At 40.0% G+C, this 26,369-nt stretch overlaps 1 protein-coding gene across 4 annotated transcripts in view; it reads left to right on the top strand.

The window, feature by feature from the left end:
- Positions 1–24,756, top strand: part of syt1a (synaptotagmin Ia) — a 157,860-nt gene extending 133,104 nt beyond the window's left edge. For all 4 annotated transcript variants that reach the window (XM_023413141.2, XM_023413144.2, XM_023413142.2 and 1 more), the window contains 5 exons: positions 3,035–3,202; positions 4,651–4,818; positions 8,831–8,948; positions 17,518–17,651; positions 20,584–24,756. In XM_023413141.2, coding sequence (XP_023268909.1) covers positions 3,035–3,202; positions 4,651–4,818; positions 8,831–8,948; positions 17,518–17,651; positions 20,584–20,790 — 795 coding nt within the window. In that variant the 3' untranslated portion in view covers positions 20,791–24,756. The remainder of the gene's footprint in view (positions 1–3,034; positions 3,203–4,650; positions 4,819–8,830; positions 8,949–17,517; positions 17,652–20,583) is intronic.
- Positions 24,757–26,369: the final 1,613 nt, after the last annotated feature.

Genomic DNA, 26,369 nt, shown 5'->3' on the forward strand with positions numbered 1-26,369 from the left:
TGTGTGTGTGTGTGTGTGTGTCTGTGTGTGTGTGTGTGTGTGTGTGTGTGTGTGTGTGTGTGTGTGTGGAGTCACAGCAGAGCCATGATGCATTCAGACAAAGCCCTCCAAGATAAGCTGCCAAGGGCTGAATCACCGTCCTTTACCCATTCTGGTCAGCGTGCTGCTCACTGGGCTGAAGAGTAACGCACAAACAGAGAGGGGTTAACACCGGCAGCCCTCTGCTGTGATAGAGCCCCAGTCCTTAGTTAAACACAAACACCCACACAGATGTGCAAACACACAGCCGCTGCAGTTGTTAATGTCAGGTGTTTAAATCTTGAAATAGTAGCTATAATGTGTGCCAAAACAAATAGTGTCAGATTATTGATTAATAATTGAAGTCATAGACTTTTTATTATTGTAAAGTGAATCAGACAAACAAGGTATTTAAAGACGCCACCATTGGCTCTGGGCTGTTTTAACTAAATGCTAATGTTAGCATGCTAACACGTTCACAACAACTAACATGCTGATGTTGAGCAGGTGTAATGTTTAACATGTTCGCCTTTTAGTGTATCATGTTAGCGTGCTAAGGTTTCTGATTAGCACAGTGTCATTTATTTTTGAGGCATTTGATCATAAAGCAAAGTAATGGCACTCGATAAAAAGCTGAAGGGATCTATATAGTTATTACTTTTCATCCTGAGGGAAGTGTGAACCAAATTTCATGGCAGTGCGTCCAATAGAAAGTCAGAGGCGCAGCAAAGTCATTAGGTTTCGTCCTCTGGGCAAACTGGATATGTGAAAATGTCATGGCAATACATCTAATAATTAATGAGATATTTAAGTCTGCACTCACAAGATTTCAGTTTGTCCAATGTATGCAAATTGATTATCACTGGGTTTTCACTGTTAATAATGCGTATCAAAAATAAAACTGTTAAAATGAAATTGTAGCAGCTGGAAAATTACAATATAACACCAAATTACTCTGTTGTTTTAATTGGAAGGGAATTTCCAAAAATCATCTACTCTTTTTGAGAAAATAAGAATTTAGTAGAAGCTCATTAGACTCACAGTTGGGGCCTAAGTGAAATTTCATAAGTAATTTTACTACAGGGAGTGTTATCTGCTTGGTTTGATTTTGAACAAAGGTATACTTTGTGAGTTTTGTGAAAACCCCCTCCAGTGTTGTGAACATTGGGGTGTGGTGTCTTAACAGCATCAGGAAAAGACACAATTAGCTGAAGCATCAAACTCAATATCAGCGTTTCCAACCACATCCTGCTCTTATCTGTTCTCAAGCATCAGTGCCTCTCCGAGCAAAGACGGTATGACATGCTGTGTCTGCCGCGGAACACGCTGATTGATGGGTGGAAATCAGAACGACAGCATGCAAGGATGAATTGCCACACTCAAAATCCAAGTGCAGCTTCACAGCACTACAGTGCAAAAAACATGGTGACATTTAGGTTCAGGTAAATATCTGCAACAATAAAAGAGTCTTTTATTTGCCCTATGAGGTATATAACAAATTGATCCTGTTACATTCAGATCTGCAATATTTATTATATTTATGTTAAAGCGATCCATCAAAATCATGACGGGATTTCATGTCAGTGTTTGCGGTGTAATGTCAAGAAAATGTTGCGCACAACCTGGAGAGCTGATAGGACATCCCATACTATCCATGCTGTACTCGCCTTGTGTTCAACATTGTCATATATGATGTGTGTTAGCGAGTGCACATGTGTGTGTCTGTGGTACATTCACATTATATCATTCCAGTGTCTTTCCATGAACACCTGTCTCTACTGGAATCTCACCACCATCCTGTGTAAATAAATACCTAGCGCTGAGACTGAAATAACAAACTTCTGTGGGTTGGCACCGAGCGATAAACCGGAGAATGAACCTGCTTCAGCTGAAATTAAACAGCGAGACATACATTTATAAAATATGGAACAGTGACTTCTAACAAACAGATCCGAGGAAACACAACAGCACATCAGTAATTCTCAGAGATGAGCTGCTCTGGAGGCTTAAATAATCAGTTGAGTTACACATTAATGTGCGGAGGCAAACAGCCACAGATGAAGTATCAGCTCGTGCCTGTGTCGATTATTTCAACCACTCATTTAAAAGCTTTTATTTTTTAAGAGCTTTCAAATGAAAGTAAGTGTTTGCATTAGTTTAGACCATAATCCTGGAAGCCGTGTGTCTTAGCTACATAGCTACATGTAAATACTTTTTTTATATTGGAAGGTCTGCTAAGCTAACTGGCTAATTAAGTAATCTAGTATGATTATGTCTAGTTTGACCAAACAATCCCAATTTAAGGTCTACTTACTAGCTTCAATAAATCAATACATCTTTATTTTTTTGTCTGTAAAATAGATTTTCCTTCATATTGCCGTTTGTTTATTTCATCTCAATTAGCCACTTGAGTTCATTGTTTCCCACTTCTCCGATGCAGCTGCTGACAGCTGTAGAGCTCCATGGCTGAGCGCCCTGGTCAGCCTCCCGATTGCTGCTTGATGGCTGCCTGATAGGAAGGTGATTGACTGACTAGCTGGGCTCCTGAGAGGCCTTCAAGTAGAGGCTCTGACTGGCAGGTCAATCAGCCTCCCAGGCCCCCCATTGTGGTTATCAATTATCAGCCTTGTGTGAAGAGAAACAGTCCTCTCACTCGTAGTCTGACACATCCTGACCTTTACGAACTCTTCAGCCGCTGCCAGACTCCGCCGACATAACCTTCTTATATTGCCGCCATATCCCAGAAAAATGACACTGAATCGTCTTTAAGCCACCATTATGAAGGACCAATTGCAAGTGAAATCAAAAGACTAGACATGTGACTCAAAAAATCCAATGTTCCTGAAGGTCATAGAGTAATGATCAAAATGTATTTCTTGACATTTCTCTACCCGAGGTACGGTTTGTTCTGAGAGGATGTTGGTGGGATGAAGGTGCGAGTTATGAAAATGTGGCTCTGTGGACAGTCTGACACTATCCTCCCTCACTTTTTCTATCCTTCATCTTTCTCTTTTAGCTCATAGTGGGGATCATCCAGGCGGCGGAGCTGCCTGCCATGGACATGGGTGGCACATCCGACCCATACGTAAAGGTCTACCTGCTGCCTGACAAGAAGAAGAAGTTTGAGACCAAGGTCCACAGGAAGACCCTCAACCCCGTCTTCAATGAGCAGTTCACCTTCAAGGTACGCCTAGCATTAAAAGCATAATTTCATTTGCTTTCACCATATGCTCAAAAACACTTCCACATTTCAAACACTTTTTTTTTGTTTTTGTAGCTGGAGATCTTTTGGTTCCACTGACAATCTGATTTGCATGCAGCTAGGAATGCTGGGAAGGTGTGGAGACAGCAACCAGCTGGCACATTAACAAGCTTCTGACAGAATATCTCTCACACACACAGAAACACACAGAGGCTCAGTGTGATTGGGATTAACACAGGCAGATGCACCGCTACACTCTGGCCATGCCTCGGCCATAATGGATGCATAGCTGTTGCTCAGCAGTGGGGAAAGTTTTGTTATTCGCCCGACAGTGAAGAGCGCAGGTGTTTGGCGTAAGTTAAGCATAATGTGATGTGATATCCATCTCAATAACAGGTTTATTTGTGTGCGTGTGTGTGTGTGTGTTTTGTGTTTGTAATACTTAATTCTGAATCTGTGATGCATCATGAAAAAGAACACTACAGCGGATTACAAGCAGCGGTGACACCGTCAAGAAGAAAAGATGATTTTGTGAGATAGTGTCAAGGACAAACCAGAGAGTCTTATCTCTCCCTCACTCTCATTTCTTTCTTTTTTTTCTGTTTAACAAATTATTTCCATTTAATAACTTTCATCCCGTAATTGAATACAGTCAAGAATCACATCACAAGTGCTGCCTGTCTTTTAGGCCTGATAACAGCGTCTGTCAGGATTGGGGGCAGCTGTGATTGATTTGGGGAATCAAAGCACCCACCATTTCAGCATCCGCCCGCTACACAAACACTCAGATCGGACTCCGCTTGACATGTAATTAACTCATCACAAACTTTTCTGTGCAAGTTCAGGGGTGTCAAAACCAAATCTACAAAGCTGAAACTTTATTTTGAGTTTACGATGTTTACAATAAAACACCTTTTAATCAAATGCGATTCTGAACAACCCCAACAAAGAACCTCTCTCGTACAAAGTCAATGAAAACTGAGTATCATAAGTTTTACAAGGGAAGATTATCTCGCAGAGCTGGATTGCATGATATTGCACAGGCTCATAGAAACATATCAATGATCCATGCAATTCTATTCATCACAAACACTTGGTGACTAACAGTTTGCTTACAACTGCTAATGTTAATGTTAGCCTAACTTGCAGCTCCTAGACTCAGTGGATACATGAATAGAAGATGAATAGAAGTAACAAGACTCCACTGAGTGGCTGAAAACCTCCAATGATGACGTAATGTTTTCTTATAAAATATTCAATCACTTCAGCTTCTGATGACACGCTAACTAGCTAATGATTAGCCCCGATACAGGATGCCGAGGCTGTCTGTCATCATTCTGGTGGCTGTTGTGTCGCTTCACCTCGGCGTTCCCCGTTCTCGTGTGTGTTGCACCTGCTCTGACCTTAGTTACTGTTGTCATCCTCTTCAGGTCCCCTACGTAGAGCTCGGCGGGAAGACGCTGGTGATGACGGTGTACGATTTCGACCGCTTCTCCAAACACGACGCCATCGGTGACATCAAGGTGCCCATGAATAAGGTGGACTTCAGCCACATAACAGAGGAGTGGCGGGATCTGCAGAGCGCCGAGAAGGAGGAGGTAAGACTTATGAAGCCTGTGTAAGCAGACACGCATGTCACTCCTCAGAACAGGGGAAACAAACAGGTTTGAAGTAATTTGGTGACACATGTCTGAGTGGCAGAGCTCAGATTTGTAAATCTAAGAGCTGTTGTTTCAATAATAATAACAGTTTTTTTTGTGTGTGTATAAGTGATATGACAGTGATTATCTTTGCTTTGTACAGCAAGCCATTTGTGCTTGAACCACAAATGTGGTGCCGGCGCTGATGTAATCCATCTCTCCTGGAAATGTCACTTAATCAGATGTCCACACTTCCCCTTCAATTAACAGAAGTGTGACTTTCCAGGCAACAGTTCAGGAGATTCAATTTTCATGGTAAATGTCATGGCATATAGCACATGTTGCCAGGGGAACTTCAGTTTTTTTGCATTACAGCGGTTTGATTTAAAGGTTAATTATAACAGTGTCGAATGGCTGGTGGAGCTGTTTGAGTTGAAGGGCATCACTATACTTCCATAGCGTTTTGTTGCACCTGCTGCACCTGGCAATTTTCTGCAAGAAAAGTCTTGAGACGCTGAAGCGATTCCTCAGCGTTCAGGCTCAGCAGAGGGCAGGTGCTACTTTCCACCTTCTAACTGCCGATAAAACGTTAAATTATTATTATTACTAATGTTTATTATGTGAATGCTCTCATCGTTATGTGTCACTGATTGGCAACCGGTAACACAGAAGTGACAAAATAATTATCCACTTGTCTATTTGTTAAGAGCTTTTCTCAGATCATGTGCACTGGTAGGAGGTTTGCAGAACTCAATTACACCTGCAAAGGTGAAAAGGACTCCATTGCCTCAGGAGCTAAGCAACTGTAACTATTAAAGGTTACAACGACAAAATTCAATTATTTTATTTAAGGGTAAAGGAATAGTTCAACATCTTGGGGAAAAATACACTTACTGTATATTTGCTTTCTCTCCCTAAACCACAAACTGACATTGTGACTTTCCTGTTTTTCTACAGATTGAACAAATGAGATAACAGTTTAAGTGAGTTTTTAAACTTTAGAGAGCGCCAGCTTCCAGATTTGATGCTAAGCTAAACTACAGTAATTGCTACCTGGCTTTAGCTTCTTCACGGATGTCTTTCACAAGTTAGATGTTTTGGGGTTTTTTTCCATGATAGCAACATTACAATAAATATCCAAAGTCAGAAGCTAGCTAAAGTAAAGGGGAAGGTAAAACAACTAATAAAATCAAAATATAGAGTCAGAATAATTAAAAGGAGAAACCTTTTTCAATGTTGTTTTATTATATGGTCATTAGAAGAGAGAGACAGGAAATAAGACACGTCCTCAGCTAAATACTCATTCCTCTTCAGGCCTCTTAAGATATTGAATTGAAACAGTCTGAGGACGGGGAATCGCTCATGATTGAGTGTCAGACGTAGATCTTGATGTGTTTTACCAGCCAAAAAGGTTGAGAGCCACAGGTTTGAAACATACTCGCCATATCAGTCCACATACTCAAAAAGAAAGTGCTGCTGTTTTAAGTATAAATCTTTTAGCAGTGACCTCAGTGAAAAGGCTGCAGGATGAATAGAATATAAGATTTAATACTCCACCTGCACACACGTTACACAATCCTCTTTACTTTTAAGGTCAAATACGAAGTAGCAAGTTTTCGAAAAATGCCCTTTTAAGTTGAAAAGGCAGCAGTTGGCCTTTTATAGCTCAGCCGGGTCGCTGCTCTTGACAGACAGAATTAACCGTCACTCCTTCTCTCGCTGGCCGCCACAGGAGCTCGTATTTGTGCTGAAACCCAGCCCTCGTCATCAAAGTGGGATTATTGAGTTGATTATGTGTGGCAGCCACCGGTCAGGAGAGCGGATGGAAGTGAGTAGGAGTCCTTCGCAGCATAAAACATATATTATAAATATATCCAGCACACTGATTCTACATGAGGAAATTATCCCTGATTGAAACTTGATGAAAAACTCCTGAAATAAAAACGCTGGTTGATATTCATGTCCGGTTTTGCCTCTGATTTACAATCCCTCTTCAAAATGGCCACACGTAAAGCAGGTGTGGCGAGAGAGAGAGAGAGAGAGAGAGTTATCGCCTGTGTCTGCTCCTCGTGTCGATAAGGGATATGGCAGGAATATGAATCGCTCTCTGTTCGGCGTATGATAATAAGGCTGTGTTGTGATGGTGATTTGTTGGAGCGAAGTGAAGCGCTCGCAGTCGGTACTTTTCCAGCAAAGTGATGAGTGACAAACAAAAGAAGCCAAACCAAAACAAAAGACCAAATCTATGGCAGAAGATTGAAAACGTGCAAGGACTTGTTGTACAATTGATTGGATGTGACTCTGAAGCTGTGACTCAGAGATGCTGTGTGATGTGGAGCGTGTGCTGATCCTCTCTTTGCACCGTATAAAAGACTCTGTAGGTTACAATCATGTATTTTCTGACTTTATTGTGTTTCTACCTGATACATTTTAATCTTGAATGTTAATGGTGTTCAGTTAAACACTTTTGTATTTATGTAAAACCTGCACAGTGGAGTAATATAAAATATCTAGATAATAATCAACTAATAAATCAATCCTATATAATTTATTATATTGTAGTCCAGTACTTAGTGAATTATAATAGAGTACATTATATATTCAGTAATATCAAATATCTACATTTTTTTCATAATATCGTTAAAAAAAATGCTTTGCTTACTGTACATTGCAGCATCGCCTATACCTGAAACATAAAATACAATATTATAATTAATATATTATTAAAAACAAACAACTTAAACATAAAATACAGTTCTTTTATAACTGTATTATTTTTTTATAGTTGTGTTGAGACTGTTGGTTGTAGTAGCAGCAGCTGCAGCATTAGCAGTCCTTGTTTGTAATATGTCTACTCACTTAAATTGGAATTTAATCAAACAATACAATTTATACAACAGGACAGCAGGCAGCTGGCTCACATGATGACTAACTTCGTTAACAGCTAGTCCTGATAACACGTCAGTGGACTGTTTCGGATATATAATATATTAGAAAACATTTGTACGTGCGGATTTGTCTCCATCCATCGTACTTGTTTTTATTGCGATGTAGATTCTGCTCTGCACTGTCGTTGTGCTGTAAATAAAAACACCTCTCATAATCCGTGTCCATCTCAGACACTAATCTCATTACAACAGTACAGTAGACTTCCTGACAGCGGCAATTTTCCAGTTGATTGTAACCGCTCGTATCTTTAAAGATCAACATCAGCGGTACTGATGTACTGTATCTTCAGTTGTCTCTCCAGCAGGATTTTGAATGAATCATCACATTGATCACAGAACCAGTTGCCATTAGATATCAGATGTGCTCCCTCCATCTCTATTTGTCTTTTTACTTGTTTTATACATTTGTTTTACTTATTTTTATTTATTTTAATGCCCTTTTGTACAGCACGTTGGTCAGCTCAGGATGTGTTCAAAAGGTTAACTCCAAATATCACTTACTCCAATACTGTTTTAGGTTTGTTTTCCAGCTCTGCACTGACCACTGAATTATCTGTGCTGATCTGTGTGTGCATGTTCTGCATTAGAAAACACTGTGCATAGAAATGCGTGCACTTAAGGCAATTACAAAAACCATCTTTCAGTGTAAATTCTATGCAGATATGCACCCAGATTCAAACTGGACGCCGTCATTACTGTAAACAGATGTATAACCCAGTACAGTCAGTGTACTGTACTTTAACCTTACATACTGTTAAACTATCACTTTTCATACAGACACACTGGTACTTGCAGCTTTCAACATTAAAAGCTTTCTAACTAATGTTAAAAAGAGAACCACGAGCTTCAGATTCGGTCGACTGAACAATTGCCAGTGTTCTCTGGAAGGCAATTTTTATTTTTTCCCCTTCATCTAGCCTCTCAGTGAGCATCTGGTGTGAGCATGTGATGCAGTAAATTTGGATTTAATAGTTGCTCTTAAAACTGTTCTCACCTCTGCAACATCTCTGCCTCCCCAACAGCAAGAGAAGCTGGGTGATATCTGCTTCTCTCTGCGATACGTTCCCACCGCCGGCAAGCTGACCGTGGTCATCCTCGAGGCCAAAAACCTGAAGAAAATGGACGTGGGAGGCTTGTCAGGTGAGGACAATTGCCATGTGTGTGCATGTGTGTGCCCACTGACTTTCCCTCTGACAGGAGCTTTTGTCTGTAATTATACATGCACTGCAGCACTCACTTTGCCTCTCCTACATCACTGCTGGGTTTTTTACTTTATAACAACCACCCAAACACATCACTGGTCACGATTACATTTATCAGAGAAAACATGACTGAATTTTGCCCTGAAATATCTTTGTGCAGATGTTCAGATCCTCAGGAAACTGTACTGTTCACACCTAATGTTGTATGCAAGAAGCAACTGCAACCATTAATGAATGTAGCACGTAATAATGGAGACAATATGCTGGGAGAAAATGAAAGAATGAGACATTCCTGCTGTGATGTAGCTCCAACAATTCTCTCATGTAGGATTAAGATCAATAGATGACATTTATCACAATATATTCAAGTCTGAATATCAGGTCTGATGTCATGGTAACCGAATGTGCGACTTGTTAAGGCAGAAGAGGGGCGGAAATGGTACATACAACACACACAAACACAAACACATCAAAGACGGGCAGATGTTCCACTCAGGGACAGATCTCTAACACAGTCCCAGGACGCCACACAAATCCACTGTGAGTTTGCAGTAAGGGACTGTTTTTTATTTAGTTTAAAGTTCCGCTCATGAAAGTTTTAATGTCGTACTGTGAAGCGGAAATGAAAGAATCTAATTTTGTAAAATTGTATGACTCCTGTGGGGACGAGTCAGCTATGTGGGCAAAGGTGCATAGCGGAGCCAGCTGTGTGCACATTACAGCTTCCAAACACACCTCAGTCAGTCTGTGATTATAATAGGAACACTAAACACAGCCACACAGCCATGCTCACTGGGGTTCAACCTGGACCGGGTTTTTGAAGAACCACATCTGCCAGAAGCTGATGTGGTTCTTCAAAACTTCCAATAGGACATTTTGCATTATTTTTTACAGCTTGTATGGACTAACTGAATGAGTAGTCTTGAGTTTCAGCCCTAAAGAGCAACATACTGTGTGATTTTAGGCTGTGCCAGACAAACCTGACATTCCTGAGAGAAATATGGGGAAAATCTTTGATTTGTCAATTTTTAAAAGTCCATTGACGGCCTGTTTATAGAGCCTCAGCAACCAAAGACGAGCTGCATGTCGGTGCCAAAACCAAAGTACAGTACAGATATGGTAACGTCTGAAGACCCATTCTGCACAAATTATCACATAGACTAAATTTACCTTAAGATTCACCACTAAAATCCGGCATTGTAATGATGAGTTTGACGTTTCCCTTTGAGCATCGCTGTAATATTGATCAACTATACAATGTCTGATTAAAAAAAGAAACAAAAGAAAAATGAGGCATCACATTCAACACTCCGGATCTAGACAGTATTGACTGGCCATATTTGATCAGACTCACATGACCACACAATGAGCCGGCCCCTCTCCCTCCCTCCCTCCCTCCCTCCTCTCCTTTGACTTTCTTCGGTGGTTTCATTTTAAATTCCCCGATGCGCACTTCCCTCCTATGGTAATTTATGCTGCAATTACCATACACCTGGGTCCACTTACTTTCTGCCTGACAGCCCAGTCTCTCCATATAAGCCTTAACATCCTGCAGTACAGTAACACAGCGCACATTAAAAGCTCAGAGCTCCCTTTCATCTATCAGAACCAGTGCGAGCAGCCATTTGGCAGAAAAAAAAAATAAAAAAACTCCCCCGCTGCCATTTTATGCTACTGGCATTAGCTTTCACCTGTGCCCATTTGCATCGTGGGATTGTCAACATTTTCAGTTGTCAGCCACAACGACAGGCCAGAATGAAAAAGGTGTGAATCTGTTCACTTTGAAGGGCAGGTTTCTCCCTGACAGAGATGGGAAATAGCAGGGAAGCCAGACAGTTTGACACCATGCACTGTATGTCACATTTAATTGGAGCATGTTTTATCCGTGTGCATTCGTCTGTGGGTTTCGGGGTGAATTATTAGCATACAGTAATAGCATGTTTCTAATTACACACAACCAGAATATACTCCAAATTGCAGTTTGAGATTTGATTTTTGTTAGTTGCAACTGCTTTTCTGCTCCAAGAATGGACTTTAAAGTGCAGCAGATGGATGAAGTAATGGGCAGGTCTCTAATAACAATAATTAGCCTACATCCACAAGGCGGCTCAGCCAGAGCTTAAGGAGGAGGACAAGTAATTGATGGCCTGGGATCAGCCTTCTCCTCTATTGTCATCCTGTTTACCATGCCTAATTATGGCTAACAGAGGAAGATGTGGGTATTATCATTAACCAATGTATAATCAGAAATAATTCTTTTGATTGGCTCCTCATGAAACATCGCTCCAAATCTTCCTCCATGCTGTGTTTTGTAGAAAAAACAAACTTTTTAAATAATGTTTTTGAAAGTGCAGTTGACCCTCGGTGCCCCTCACGATTGCTGCTATTCAACTGCGGTGATGCACCGAGCACCATGCTCTTTAGCTGTCGTCTCAAAATAATCCCAGCCTCATTACAGACAAGTTACTCCTCTCTGCACTTTAGCTGGCTCCACAGAAATGTAAAGTTCCAATACATATCCATTGTGTTGAGTTGTAAACAACCAGAGGACGGTGTCATTTTACAGTTTTCAAAACAGACTAAAAACTATAAAGTGAGTTTTTTTAAAAGCCAGTAATTGCAGCAGCAGATGAACTCATCCTGGAGTGAACACAGCTCTTTCTGCCTCCCACAGATGTATCATTTTATTTTGCACAAAAGTTGGTTAAAATGGTGCTTTTCATGCTTCTGCAGTGCATCCTCGGCATGATGCACCATCAAAGGTGAGTCAGACTCAAGAGCATGTCAGACACAAAGGCTAAGTGTCTGGAAGCGACTCAAAATGAGGACATGTGGTTTTATACAGGTAGTGTTTTGTCCCACCCTCTTTGTACCTCTGAAGGCGTCCCAGAGGGCTGTGAGGCGGCACATAACCAGGTAATGGCCCACAGTGGGGGGAGGTTATCAAAGCACACAGGCGCCGTGTCGGCAGTAATGAAGCCGCGCTGCCCCGACCTGCTGCTCCGGCTCACCATCAAACCTCTCGGCTACAGGGTTTATTTGTTTTGTTCCTCTGGCTGGTCGGACTAAGAGGCTTTTTTCTCGCAGTCAGAAAGGCAGCGGGCCCGAGGGATCATTAAAATGATGAACAGACCTGAGAGAAGAAAGCAATTTGAAAGTGATTAGGGAATGCAGATTTTATTTTGCCTGAATTTTCGCTTTGATAAATACAAATCCCAAAGATGTAGATAATGAGAAGCCGATGAGTTACAGAAGGATTTCGAAGATTTCAGATAATTAAAATTCTCATTGTGTAAACAAGCCGCAACAGAATATATCACAAAGATCTGGATAGCACAGTGTGAAGGCGGGTCACGTGGATCTGCGCCTCTGGAAGACTTTCACTGTAAAGCGCTTGTGTTTGTGTGTGGCATGTGTGCGATTCACCGCTGAATTGAGTGTGTAAAACTAAACCGACAGTCACCCTTGGGTAAACCCACCATGGCAAATCCAAAATGATGGGAGATGGGAAAGCTAAGATGACAGCCAGGCTATATTTAACCCTGCTTTGTACCGGTGTTCATTTGGCACAACTCCGCCGGCACCCGCAGCGGCCACAGTCGGTGAGCACGGAAATACTTAAGGAAGAAACAGATTCTGTGTTTGGTGTTATGTGTCTGTGCACGTAATAAAGTATTGTAGCTTCAGCTGTGACAGGATTTATCCTCGCCAGAATAATCCAAATGACTCACAGCTGGCAATTATTCACAGCTTGAAATACAAACTACAAGTAACCACTTTAAAATTAGACCACTTTAGCAGCTCTACTTAACTCCGCTGCTGATTTGGCTCAGAGCTCAGCTCTTATCCGGAAACCTGCTTCTAGCCTCCTGGGGGAAATGTATGGACTACTGATAGCGCATCGCTTCATAAAACCATGGCCGGGATCCAGGCATCAGATGAGCTGCCCTTAGGATAGCGGAGACGAGCCTTTGCGCTGTGCACATATGTGAGGAAGCGCTCTGGCATCAGCAGCGCCGCCGTTCATCCATAAAATGGGAGAGATTACATCCGTCTGAGATGAGACGGCAGAATGGGCCGGATATGAGGTACGACGAGCCTCCCAAAACTCAATAATGCCAAACTCTCATCTGCTGGCCAGAAAGATAAGAGCGTCTGGATAGCAGTGATGTGGCGCCACAGGTGTGTTTCCTTCTTCTTTTCTTTTTTTTTTTTCACCTGAGAAGGGTTTGTCTCTCATATTCCCATTCAGCTGTTTTATTGTGTTAATTCAGGCACAGTCACAACTATAAGAGGATGCATGGCCTGTGCTGTACATGTTGCATCACTGTTGTGGCAATAGTTCTAAAAATACATCTGTGTGCAATGATAGATTTCATACAGTGATTGTCCAATCATAGTTTTGCAGTAACTATGAGCACAACAGGCCTTAAAGTTTGGAGGGTGGTGTCTTTTCTTTTTAGTCTTTCCCAAACTACAATCATTTCAGCAAATCTGTAAGGAATGTATTGATTGATCTGTTCTCACCTGGCTAATGAGCTAAAGAGTTAGCGGCAAAGAGTTAGCATATTGTTATCTAACTGCATTAGTTTGTGGGGTTTATAGGTGCGAACAGAGTTCACCTCCATCTTCCTCCTTATTGGATTTGGGGAAGTTTACACTCCTATAACCCCAACCAACATTACCTGAAATAGTGTTGTGTTGTTATTAGTTATGTTAGAGAAAAAAATAAGCCTGATTTGACATGTTTTCTTATAATACTTACAATATTAGGTCTCACTGCCTGTTTTTTTTATACTTCTTCATGTCAGTTGTTCTTTGATTGTGTTTCAAATGCCAAATTTCAAATCAAGACTAGTCCAACTTTGACAGTTCTTTAAATTAGTCTTTTTTTTTTAAATCTAATTCTTTAAGCACAAATCTCAAAGATCTCTTTCCCAGACCCTCTTTGCCGTTTGCTATTTCTCAGCTTTGGTGCTTGACTTTAGACCTCTGTGAAGTCGACCAGACAGAGGTCTGCCTACGCAAGATTAGTTTGAAATAAGTAGAAAAAGAAGTGAGGAGTTTCTATGAGCGGCGACAGCCACCCGTGGCTGATCAGACAAAGAGAACCTGCTGAAACTTCACTCATACGGATCATCCAGCAGTGACAATGTGACAAGTGATTTATGGGAGTTCAGTGGAGAAATATAACAGAAATCCTGAAGAATAACGCCGAGAATCGTAAGAGTTGAAGTTGAAGACTCCCAAAGTTAAAGCTTCACGGTGTCAAACTTTGAACTAGAGACACTGACTTGATGGATGAAAACAGTATATAAAAGTCTGATTCTGCTGTTTGACAAAATACACTCCATACGGCTTGAGAAGTTTCTTATTTAGGTACAATTGTTTGTACTCATTTCCTGCATAAAGTGACAACCCACCCACACACATACACACACACAATCCCAATTCACTGTTTTCATCATCCCTGTTCTCCACCTCTTCTCAGCGGGAGAGTAATAATGGGCACCCACTCCATTAGGAGCCTGCTACCTTTTCACTCATGTCTCCTTCATCTATTTATGCTGCTGCTTTTTCCCTCTTTTACTCTGTTTGTGTGGTTTTCTCTCTATATTCATGTCAGCTGCCCTGGATGAGTCTGCCAGTCTGCGATCAGGTCCTTATCCCCCTAAATTGGATGAAAGATTAAGGGGAGCTAAGCTTGTTCAGTGTTTGCTATTGCTTGAAATGTTCCAACTAAAAACTGAGATTCTTCTTCAGAGCAGCCCCACACATATTAAAAAAAAAAACATGAAGCATAATAAAGACTTTGTTCATATGGGATCCAGGGATAAATCCAGATTATCAGGGCAAGCGGCATTTCAACAGCTAATTATAAGACCTGATTCAAAGTCTTCCTCCTCATTTGTTCCAGTGCACAACTCTGAGGTTCAGTATTTAGACGGGGCATCGTTAGCCTCCGGCGCCGGACTACCTTATTAGCATCTCTGAGATTATTCTGGTTATTTGTTTTTGTCTTTCTAAAGCAGCGTGTTGTCTTATATGATAAATGACATACAGTTTTTCTCATTATTTTTTTTCTCCTATAGCTTGTATATTGTTCATGACTGTGGGCTGAGGTCTGACATCATTAAGCATGATGTGTTCTTCCAATGTGGAACCAGGAATTTCAACAATCTGGTCACACTGCAAATTTATGTACTTTATTTATATTCATTCACTTATAATGAGAGATGTCTGATTTAGATTTTTTGAAGAGTTGCTGTCTCACTCCAAGTTGTGGTCAGGTGCATCCTCTTTGCTTTACTTACCAACAGCAAGGAAGTTATGTTTTCACCTGTGTCTGTCTGTTTGGCTGCAGGATTACGTGGGTCAGTGAAGAACCCGTTAAATTTTGGGGCAGATCTGGATCATTTACTATGAATTAAATGTTCTTTTTTTTCCTCTGAAGTCTGGTGTATGTTGTTTGACATTGGACTTGGCAGAGGTCTGCACTCCCTGAGTGCCCTTCTAGTTTATCCTTGAGATGTGTCTAGAACTTGATTTGAGCCCATCTGTGGCAAAATGAAATGATTTGACATAGTTTGGGAAGGCACACACCTGTGTATATGAGGTCCCAGAAATCACACTGCATGTCAGGACAAACACCAAGAATTGAAGTCCAGGGAACCAGACTTCCACAATAATAGACCTCCACAAGGGCACAAAACCATTTCTAAAGCTTTGAGGGTTCCCAGGAGCACAGTGACCTCTATTATTGTGAAATGTGAAAGGTCAGAACCACCAGGACTTGTCCTATAGTTGGATGTCTGGCCGAACTGAGTACCAAGGCAAGAAGGGGGTTGGTTAAGGAGGTGGCCAAGAACCCAGTGGTCACTAGCTGAGCTTTAAAAGATCTTTGTGGAGACGGGAGAACTTGGTCCAGGCCATCTCAAGAATAAACATGTGAAACATATATTTTCTGACTTTCTAAATTAATAAGCACCACCTGCAGCAATAAATCGTATTTAGTGAGAATAAAGGGAATGAAGAAGACGAGGACATGTTCTTTGAACCGCAGTAATTATTGCGTCATCACTCATCTTTTGGATCCTTTTGGTTTTCCACTCAGAATTACAGTGGGAGTTATTACATGCTTCAGCTGCCTGTACTTTTCATTAGGATCTCTTTGAATGTGAAAATGAACCATCTCACCTTGTCCCTTTAATGGCTCAATTAAAGCCAAAAACCGCTGTATTTATTTCACAGCTTGACGAGGCGATTACTTCCACTCTCCGCTCGTCAGTTTTCCCTCAGAGCCCAAACAAAGAAGCTAACTCGCCTCTCATCCAATTTAGTTTTGATGACAGTTTGGAGGACGTAAACAAATCAACAGAAGCAGCCTCACGTCATAAATGAAAGCAATGGGTGGTTTGCTGTTTTCAGACACACACTCAACCTGATTGCCACAGAGTGGATGAGGGTGGACAAAGCAGACCACTTGGGTGCTACTTGAGATGGCATTGGGACAGATGAAAATTAGGCTCTTGAATGGCGAAGGTGAACAGAGTAATGGAAGGAGACAGGACTTTCATGGCCATGTTTTACAACCATTGGTCATTGCTTGTTTTGGAGCAATTAATCCATCACATGTTGGTTTAAAGGTGCTGTAATCAATATTTTTATATTTACAGGGAAGATGTTTGTAAAGAGGGGTGGCAAACTCACAGATAATCATCACCTGACTGCAGTTCCCCTCAGCACTACAGAGCGTTTTAGCTTCTTTCAGCTCATTGTTTTGGTTTCACGACACAAAGTTAGTAACTAGCTGATTTACATAGTGGAGCATTTAGCAGCCACTCGACTCCACTTGAATAAAAATGTTTCTCTTTGTGTGCTGGATGTGCAAATGTGTAACTGATTGCTAACATGTTCACCATATCAACTTAATAATACAATAATGGGTCAGTTGTGGTAAAAAAAAATAATTAATGCACTAATAGCTATTTGTAAGGTTTGCTATTGCTACATAGCCAGCGTTAGTATTAACAACTGTTTGCTTATCAGTCTAGAAGAAACGTTGCAAGTCCAGCATCAAACTTCATTCCTTTACTCACCCAGAGATGTGTCCAACAGTGGAAAGCATCACCAATGTTAACTCTTGGCGCTATCACGTCTTTTCTTCTACTGAAGTTAGCATGCTAACCAGCTACCCTCAGCCCATCGCGGCCCTTTTCAATAGCAATCCACTGCAGCCTCCAATCTGCCCCGAAGACGTAGCGCTGCTCAGAGGGCGTATTATAACCTCTTGTCTTGTAAACTCAAAGATGACTGAAGCTCTTGTCAAGATGATAATCACCACCACCCGCTCCCGACAAGAAACCTCGTTCAGTGACAGAGAAAACTTACAAATAGTTTTTTTTACTCCTATAATTAATTAAAGGACAGACAAGTAGAAGAAAATCAAAAACACAACAACAAAAAGTGAAAATATGTGTCAAATTATACATAATTTTTGTCTGCAGATCCATATGTGAAGATCCACCTGATGCAAAACGGCAAGAGGCTGAAGAAGAAGAAGACGACAATCAAGAAGAACACCCTCAACCCTTACTACAATGAATCTTTTAGCTTTGAAGTCCCGTTTGAACAAATCCAGGTACATTTTCATCAATTTACAGAAATAATTTATCCAATTACCAAAAGGTATTGTGCTACTCCGCGGGGACAAATTGTACTATAAAGACCAGTGAAGATTTGGTTTCATATAAGCAACTGATAAGTGGGAGCTCATTTACCAAATAATCAGTTTATAGGCTTTTCATCATAACAGCATAATCAAAGGCACTTCAGTTTAAATCAGCCTCGGTTTTGCAATTTGACAAGCCAATTGCTGTGTGGATGTGATTCTCTGCACTTTGTTATCGCCTGTAGCATGTATATCAGTGCTATTTGTAGCATGTCTTACAATGATTACCATGGACATTATGACTTAGGTGAATTTAGCAAAGTGCATACACCAACAACTACGGTATGTGGTGCTTTTGTTGATGCTTTCGCTAAGTTTCAAGACAAAAAAATCTTTCTCCAGATCATTATGAAACAATGGATAAAGAATGCATAAACTGTGCCAGAGAAGAATAGCAATGGAAAAACATTATCTCTTCAGGCAAGACAGTAATTGAGTCAAATTGATTAAGCCTGTCACAGCTCACAAATCACGGGTTTGGGTCCACGAGCCTCAGATTCAATTTAAACTGTGTTGATACCAATCAACCTCGTCCAAATCAAGCCCTTATTTAGTGTTGCTGATACCAGTAGGTTGGCTAAATTTGCATTTCTTGTCTTATCACCTAGAGCCAGGTTGATCATTAAATAATTATTAGTGCCACTGATTGAATCATAAACTTGTTATTGATTGGGTGTATTGAACACTCCTCTGAAAGAGAATGAGAATATTATGAAAGTTAAAAGCACATTTAAAAGACTTAATTTGACTGTGAAGAACCAGTCAAACATAAACGACTACTTAAAGAGGTTGTAGTAAATAATAATGGACTGTTTAAACACCCTCAACTTCATTGACAGTTCTTTAGACTTACTCCCACAATTTAAGCTTTGTTTGCTGTTTTAGAGGAAACAAGGACAGTTTAATTTGTTCATCGATTTCTCAGGAACATTTCTTTTTCCCATCCTGTTAACATTTACAACACATTATACAGACTGCTTATAGAGAGCTACAGATAAAACACTTTGATCAGATGATTTGAGTTAACATTGACCTTGGGACTATTTGTGTAATTAATTTAAAGATTTTAATTGTCTCAGAGATTGTGTGGGAATTACAAAGAGTGTTTTCTTTTAATTGGTCTATCTCGTAACACTAACAGGGTTTGTTATTGACTGAGGTTGTTTCAAAGTCTCCTCAGCACAGATGCAATTAGCTGTGAAGCACCCAGTGACACCATTTAGATTCATTTGTTTTCATCTATAGTCTCTTACATAGTCACTTTTTCCCCATAATGGGAATAAACTTCCAGGTTTTTGAGTCGCTCATAGATGAAGCTTGAAATATATACAACAATCTAGGTGATAAGAGTTAATTTAAATAGCACATTTTGTACAAAAAAAGGCAATTCACAGTTTTTATATAATGCTTAAAATACATTAAATAAAAATACAGTATGTGAGGAAGTACATAAAGACACAAATTAAGGATTTAACTGCAAGGTGAAGTAAGGTAAGTTAAAGTCTTTATTTAACCTTATTTAAATAAAAAGATATTTATGTTTTTTCCTATTTTGGTTTGAAAATAGAAAAATAAATGGTGTATTTTAAAGGAATAGTTCAATATTTTTGGGAAATATGTGTCTTTACTTTCTTTCTGAGTGTGAGATGGGAAGATTGACACAACTTTCATGCCTGTCTTTAAGTACAGAGCTAGCGTAGCTTAGCATTAAGACTGGAGCCAGGGGGAAACAGCTAGCCTGGCTCGCAATTCAAACATTGTTATTAGTTAAACATTGTAAGTTTAATCCAAAGGGTTTATAATGAATTATGATTTGTGGTTTTACGTACCAATAGGTAACAATGAGGTTGCCAGATTTTGTTTTGTTATCCCTTGCTACAGCAAAAGACGTGGCACTGAAGTTTACAAAGCTTCTCGTATTACTCTTGGACAGACAGGAAGAATGCATTTTTCTAAATATTGAATTAACCCTTTTCAATAATGATGATTATTGGTAAACCAGTTAGAGCCAGGGCAATACTGACTGGTCAGGGATAATTAATGAATGAGCCTGATAATTCCCCATGAAACAGTCTGGGTTTAATGAGTAATTTGAAGGTGAACTGTCCCTTTAAAAATCAACTAACCCCAACTGGCCATCTGGGAACCTTATTCAGTATTTCATTACATGGCGGATTAGGCATGGTCTTTTTGAACAGTGGTTCTGTGCACCTGCATGAGCGCAGCGGTGGCTCCGTCTCAGTGTGCCAGTGGATCGAAACTTAATCAGAGCTCTTTGTGCACTAATTCATATTCTCTGCCAGAGATTGATGCCCAGGTCACTTCTCTTTGCAGTGTCCCTTTGAATGAACACATGCTGAGGCTGAGTCACGGACCTCTGAGTAATCAAACATTGCTGCTGTGTTTGGCTCTGAATATAATTGGGGCCTGGTCTTGAGTGTCAGTTACTGTTAATCAACATTGATGTCTGAAGTAGCAACTCTATGTCTGCATTACTGTTGTTAAAGCAATAATCAGGAACACTTTCAAATAGCTTTATAAACAAACAAAATATTTCCCACACTGCAATATGTTGTTTCAGTGTAGTTCACCCACTCCACATCTAGTGGCTCTTTCTTTGAAAGATTCTCAGTCGCACTTTTCTAAACAGAACTTTTGAATAACTATACAACAACAGAAAAACAAACATAAGACAAAAATATATATTTATGACAATGACTATCAACTCTTTTAATTGAAGCAAACTTGGCTTTTAGGAGATGAAAAATAACTGTCAATATGCTGACGACACCTCTGTTTATTTTTATGACTCCCCGCTTCTCCCTCTCTTCCCTCTCTGCAGAAAGTGCAAATTGTTATAACTGTTCTGGACTATGACAAGATCGGCAAGAACGATGCCATCGGCAAGGTCTTTGTGGGCCTCAACAGCTCGGGGACGGAGCTGCGCCACTGGTCCGACATGCTGGCCAACCCCAGGAGACCCATCGCTCAGTGGCACGTGCTGAAGCCTGAGGAGGAGGTGGACGCTCAACTCTCCACCAAGAAATAGGCAGGGCCCTTTCAGCACCTGCCTTGTAGTACTCTTTAGCCAGTATGTGTAAATACCTCAGTGATATATGGGTCCATCCATGTAACCCCCTCTTTAACCCGCCTCACCCAGCTTTACTGCTCCTAATTTCACACACAGTCTTTATTGTTGAATCTCCCTGCGACATCCTGTCCTCTGCTTTTTCTTTTCTATCAGGTTCTCACTTTTTCGCTTTCTCTCTTTTTTTTTTCTTTTTTTTGTTCCATTCTAATTCAGCAGTTTTGTTTTCCATCTTCAAACCCTAAACTGCCCCGACCAAATGCCCCCTTCTTTTAAGCAATATGATCTGTATAGATAGCGCATGACTGAAAGAATTTATTGTACCACAGTTGTATATATAAGTATGCAGACAAAAATGATTTCTAGTTTATGTGTTTGTATGTTGTTACCCGTTTCCTAATCTGTGTATATCTTGATGTTTTTAATAAGATGTTCTATTTTAAATTATGTAAATGCAGATATAGAGGAAAGCCAATATTATATATCCCAGGATTTAAAAATTCTACCTTATTACCTTATTGCATTCCAGAAAAAACAAACAAATTCCAACGTGCAAGATGCTAGTGGAAATATATTCACATTGTAAAGGACGATGTCTGGCTTTAAGTTCAGCAAAGGATCATCACAGACAAGACAAACAGATGAATATATACACACAAAACTCTAAAATACAAGGCCATTAACTGATATGGTTCTGTGGGAAAAATTATGCTGCTGGAAATTATACAAGCACATGATTTCTTACGACTTTTTGTACTTATTTCTCAATCAGAGGACCTATATGTTTTAGCTTGATGCACACCAGAAACAATAGTCAATACAATCCAGTTAGCATTTCATTTCTCCACATTTAGCAGTATCCTCTAAGTGAAATAGGTCCTCGTTTTAAAGGCCATCGTTTCACTTCTTCGGGCTTGTTTTCTTTTCCGACAGTGGAAAATGTTGCCTCCAAAAAAAACAACAAAACAAAACAAAAAAAAACCCACTCATTTCTTAACCCTTCAGCAACAAACCCCATGTGAAAAAGCACCAAGCTGTAGCCATTGTGTCCTTAAGCTCGTTTAACAATATTTTGTTAACTGCTTACTTTAAACAGCCTTGTCGTTGTTGGAAGTATATCGCATTTAGGCCGGGGTCCGATCTTCGAGATGGAGTTTAAAAAAAGAGTCGCGACTCCTGGTTTTAAGAGGACTATTTTTTAGAGCAATTCAACGTCTTGACTATTTTTCGTAAACTGCATGATTTTTTTTACAATCTTTACTAAAGGCTGGGACGGGGGGAGATCTACTGACACCAGGGGAAGCTCTTCTGATACTATCCCCTTGCCTTCAATCAGAGGAGAGGAAGAAAATCAAGAGTAACTTTGGGTCAATGTAACATTGACGGAGGTGAAGCGAGTTTCTAAACACTGCCATTTTCAGGGAGGTGACTCATGTAGATATCCTCTCTTCATGCACACTCCCACTTGCTAGTGGTTGTAGCTTTGGTTTATTGGGAACAATGTCTTTGGCTGCAATGGTGCCCTGAATCGCAGTCTTTGCTTTGCGTTGCCTTCTCACAGTGACAATAGAGCTAGCCATGTTTTACTGCCAGTTTTAACTTTTTATGTGGCTGCTGTTTTGCACTGGATGTCTTTGAACTAGCTTGTTGACTTCTTTATTAACCATTTCTGGACGATTGTTGGCTTGCTTTATTTCAGGACACCTGCAGGGGGAGCCAGAAATCCTCCTGCTTGATCGGCTTAATTAAAAATGAAGAAAGCAATGATGACAAATCAAGTTTCAGCCAACAGCAGTGGCATCTGTTTCGTTTTCATGTTGGCACAGGACTACACCAGGAGAATGCGAAATAACCGTAAAAGTTAATGGTCTGTGTAGGCTATTAGTCCATCATGTCCTTTACTACGGGTCCAATTAGGAAAGGAATGAGTTTTAATCCATGAAAACCATGAAGTCTCTTATCTTGGAGGAACCTCTTGCATATATTCGATGCTAGCTTCAGGAGGACTTTCTAAATGTTTTCAATGTTATTGTGTAGTTGATAGCACTATTATGAAAAAGCTACTTGTCATTCCATAGGAGTCTCTGAGGACTGCTTTGTGTATCACTGTGACTGCCGTGTGTGCTTAGAGATGTAGACTTATCAGTAGGTAGCGAAACCAGTTTGTTCTGTAGTGATGTCGTAGCGTTTAATGCCATTTTCCCTTCTACACGCAGAGAAAGAAAGAGAGAGCGAGAGCGCATGGCGTCGCCCGACTGCACACGGCCAAAAAAAGCGAAACAAAACAAAAAGACGTTTTATCCGAGTGCAAGCGGGTCGCCTCACACAGCATTTTGTTGAGCACTGTGCAATACTTGTATGTTCATCCCATAGTGTTAACGTGGGTGGCGTAGCCCGAAAAAAAAGATTCTAACCCTAGGTGGATGATTCCAGTCCAGAGAGATGTTTCCTCCTTTCCAGTGAGATGGTTAGGACACAGCACACGTAGATTCAGCTTATAGGTTGGAGCTTGACACCTGCTGACCTCTGTTTAGGGTTCCCTCCCTTTTCGCAGGTTTGTTTTTCTCTTCTTGCACACAGTTCCAGCATCAGAAGTTTCAGGGAGTATTAGTTAAATACCAAACGAGATTCTGCATTTAAATATCCCCTTAAAATGCCATGTATATATTTACATAATCATGTCAAAAATGTATATCTAGAATAAATATAAAGTGACATGAATATGATTATTCAGCCGTAAATATCATTCTATCTATCTATCATCCATATACTATTTCTCATCTTTATTTCATTTTTCCTCATGGAGTTTTTTTCAATTATTTGTTATCTGCCCTGTTGATTCAAAACCCCTTTTATATTTGAGATGAAAACTCTGAATGTACAGTATAGACTGTGTTAGTGTAGATTTCTTTAAACGTGAGATTAGATGTACTTTGCACTTTTTGTTGTAAAAAAAAATTGTCATTTTGTTATATTTTTTCAACTATTATGAATTTAATTCATAAACCTCCCTCTCTCCGATAGCATTCCAAAAACCATTGACTATACTTTAATACAGCAGCATTCCCAATCCCTCTTCGCCAGAGGGATCCCTTTATTTGACATGTTTTTACATACGTAGACTCATGAATTCCAGTACAGCTTCAGATCTAAATGTAAAAATGGATTAAGGTACAAGATAAAAGGCTCTGCAAAAAATATGGCCTGAGCAATTCAACATGAATACTAATGCAAAAAACGGTTGTACTAACGGAATTACCCGATCAAAGCTGAAAGAAAATATCAAACAGAATTCGTGACAGGACACGTGTATAAACGCATCAGGGAATTCAGTAATGGGCAGCATTGCAGAAACCCATTGGATTGCGAGGGGTGTGTGTGTGTGGGGGGGGGGACCCCACAAAGCAAAAAGCCATTACCTGCACTGCAATGCAATGCTCCTCTTATTACGATTTCCTACCAAAGTATGCACGCATAATCAAATCCCCAAATTCTTCTCTTTGTAAAAGAAAAATATCAAGCTCTCTGTGTGACAAGGAACTCACGATTCTCTCAAGTGACACCGACGAAAAGCCACACTGACCTTTCAAAAACAAAGCTGTGTAAAGTATTAGAATCTGATGCTGTAGAAAGATCCTAGTTGCCTTTGTGTATATCAACTGCCTGCTTGAGTATTTTGTGTGTGGAAATTTTCTCTGTAATCTTGTAGAACTGTTTGGGGTGTTTTTTCCTGCCATATCGCTCGCAGTGACGGCGAGCCTGCTGACAGTTATATTTGCTGTGTATACCTTCATTTTTGACGAGGTGTTTTACAGTTTTGTTTCACTTTGTGTAGTGATTCACTCTGTGGAGTTTTCTGACTGTTGTTATATAACTTCATATACACAAATGATCAATAAAAATGTTTTATTTCCTGTTGATACAGAAGCTTATCATGTCATATTTTCATTTCAGGTGCACCAAGTCTCATCCAAGCATTTATCGAAGTAGAAAAAGACGCTGACACTGCCTCTAATGGTTCCTTTAATAAGAAAACAACCTCGATTACTGTTGCTGCAGTGTTAGTATTGATTGGCAGAAGAGGAATGAGTCACTGCTCCTGCACAAACTCCCCTGTTGTCTAAAAGAAAGGTGCCTGCTTGCTTTGCTTGCATGACAAATTCTAGTTTCATTGATGATGTTTGCTTCTTAAGACTTTGAACTGGCTTTGAATCATCCACAGCAACCTGTTAGAAAGGTCACTACTGCCATCTAGAGGACGTAAAGGAGCATGCCACAAGGTATGAGCGCAGCGATTTTGCCCTGAGCAAAAATCAATTTCTATTAGTGAATATTCACTGATGTCTACTAGAGCCAGAAAACAGCGACAAGAGTTTGTCCTCAACCAAATGTATGATGTTGCATCGATGTGAAGATCGGCTGAGAGGGAATTTGATGATGAGATCACTCCAGGGAGGCAGATTTATAGATTTTAGGCTGCTGCTGCTATTAAGTGAATCTCATTTGGGTGTTGAGGCTCAAAAATCTTATCAGTTAAGACTGTGCTTTGAATTTTTTTTTGTGGTATTTCACAGCCAGATGTCACACATTTAGATTTGGAAGCTTAACTATAAACTGAAACAACCGCTTATCACGTTCATATTGCTTTCGTTTCCCCTTCACAGTATAGCTTACATATCAGCTTACTACACAGTGTCTGGCAGTATCACATACATACTTTTTCAGGTTGTTTCAGCTTCTCATTGAAGCCATGCAACATTGACACTAAGTGAAAAATTCAAACCCAAAACTCCATGTGTTTTAAGGCTGCACCATTCAATCAAATGGAAATATCTTTCTTTCGGGTCTTCACTAGAATTTAAAATAGAATGAATGTGAGTTTAAACCCTTTTTTAAGTGTCCGGCAGTAAAGTTTGACAGTAAACACTGGTGGTGTCAAAGGTATTTTGCTGCATCAAAAAGCACTTAAATATTTAAAGATCGAATCATTTTCTGTGGATTAAGTGCAACAAAAGATATAATTTGCCATTTATGGAGAGTGAGAAGTTATTTAAAACATACGACTGACATTCAAAGCTTAGAAGGAACATGTCATGATAAGATAAACTTTATTGACACCTTGCAGGGAAACTGAAGTACCACATCCACAACAAAAAATACACAAATGCACAGATGCATAGAAGAGATACATATTGGCTGCAACTATTATACACAATATGGAGCATGACAAATAAATATGGAAGTAGAGGAACTAATCACTCCATATATAATCAGAAATTGTATTTGAGCCTGACTTGCCTGGTTTGATTTTTTTAATGACTTCCAGAGAAGACTAAAACCCATTACTGTTGTTTCTGTGGTATCCATTAAAATAATCAGAAGCTGCATGACTGCGTTAGGCTCCATTTCAGCTAAAATATGACCAAGGCAACTATCCCTAATGTGTAGTCTCATCAAACTCCGCATGCACTTTTCTCTAAGCCAGCGGTTAATAGTAGACTTTTATTCTCACACTTGTATTTATTGGGAGCTTTTATTCT

The sequence above is a fragment of the Seriola lalandi genome, unplaced genomic scaffold (assembly GCF_002814215.2).
Source record: "Seriola lalandi dorsalis isolate HSWRI2012SDOR001 ecotype SW California unplaced genomic scaffold, Sedor1 jcf7180002054504, whole genome shotgun sequence".
Classification (NCBI taxonomy): Eukaryota; Metazoa; Chordata; class Actinopteri; order Carangiformes; family Carangidae; genus Seriola; species Seriola lalandi.